Source organism: Daktulosphaira vitifoliae, unplaced genomic scaffold, assembly GCF_025091365.1.
Source record: "Daktulosphaira vitifoliae isolate Bord-2020 unplaced genomic scaffold, ASM2509136v1 Scaffold_3301, whole genome shotgun sequence".
NCBI lineage: Eukaryota > Metazoa > Arthropoda > Insecta > Hemiptera > Phylloxeridae > Daktulosphaira > Daktulosphaira vitifoliae.
Genome location: NW_026102861.1, coordinates 1 through 1,106, shown reverse-complemented (window position 1 = coordinate 1,106; position 1,106 = coordinate 1). Strand labels below are relative to the sequence as shown.

Sequence of the window (1,106 nt, the reverse complement as noted above, 5' to 3'; positions counted from 1 at the left end):
TGGCGGCCAAATTTTCTCTGACAGTTTGGAAAACGGCCGCCGATATTAGTTTTCCGCATCCACTGTTTTCAAAGAATGCTTACCGTAACAGGTAGAATAATTACCGTCCGCTTCTGCCACACCAGCCGCTACGGCCATAGTGAATATTTCTTTTTCAATATTTACGTTACAATCTTTGAAATGTGCCATTACTGTAGGATAGCCGAATTTAACTATACAAGTCGTTTCCACCGTATAGTACGCTTCGATATCTAAAAATTTTGTAGGAACAACGATATTGTCTTTTGCTGTAACTCTGGGTACAGGATAAACACCCACGTGTAAGGATGGTTGTGCCTCAGAAGGTGTGTAATGTGAATTTTTTTTAACGAGTACATGCGATAGTTCTATTAAGGATATATGTCGACCAGAATTCACGTAAGACCAACTTTTTGAGCTTTCGTGTACGGACGTAATGTCCATTGCTTGTTGAGTTATATTTGTAGAACAATATTTGCCTCTTTTAAATTTTGTAATGGCAGAACCACTGGGACAAAAATAATCAGCCTGTTGACATTGATTGTAATTACTATTACTGGTGTCCGGCCAATAGTAGGTCTGATGGCTGTTGACAGGTTTACTCAATAGACTCATTTTTGGGCTATATTCGTAATGTACAATTTGTGTACCTACAGCAGCGTTCAAATCAAATTTATTTATATGCCTGTTCAAACGAGGCCACTGATAACCCGCTTGATTATCTGTATCGGTGTATAGAGTGAAATAATTTTGCAACACTGTAGGTAAATTCATAAAACTGCACGGCAAAGTGTCGTGCGGACTATTAGTACTGGAATACCATGCGTCGTGTTGTTTGGAATACGTGTTAGGTGCTGAGTCCGATACGGATTGCGGTTCCATGGAATTAGAAGCGACCGTAGTGTATTTTCTTGTAGCTCCTGGTATTCTTGGAAAATCAACGTATTCTCCGACTAGTACAAACTACCTACGCCCAGAGCATCAGTTGGCTGATCGGTCACTCCGCCCATACCGCCACCTGTGGCAGTGTATGTACACTACACTGTCGTCGTGTCGTCGTCGTCGAAACCGAAGGTTTGAGCAAGCAT

General features: G+C 41.3%; 1 protein-coding gene across 1 annotated transcript; it reads right to left on the bottom strand.

Moving 5' to 3' along the window:
- LOC126910037 (uncharacterized) lies at positions 1-943 on the bottom strand. The gene has a single exon (XM_050692434.1). The coding sequence runs from the start codon at positions 898-900 to the stop codon at positions 46-48; it is 855 nt and encodes a 284-aa protein (XP_050548391.1). The 5' UTR covers positions 901-943; the 3' UTR covers positions 1-45.
- Positions 944-1,106: the final 163 nt, after the last annotated feature.

Coding starts and splice junctions, on each gene's coding strand:
- LOC126910037 (XM_050692434.1), bottom strand. CDS start 900: ATGGAACCGCAATCCGTATCGGACTCAGCACCTAACACGTATTCCAAA.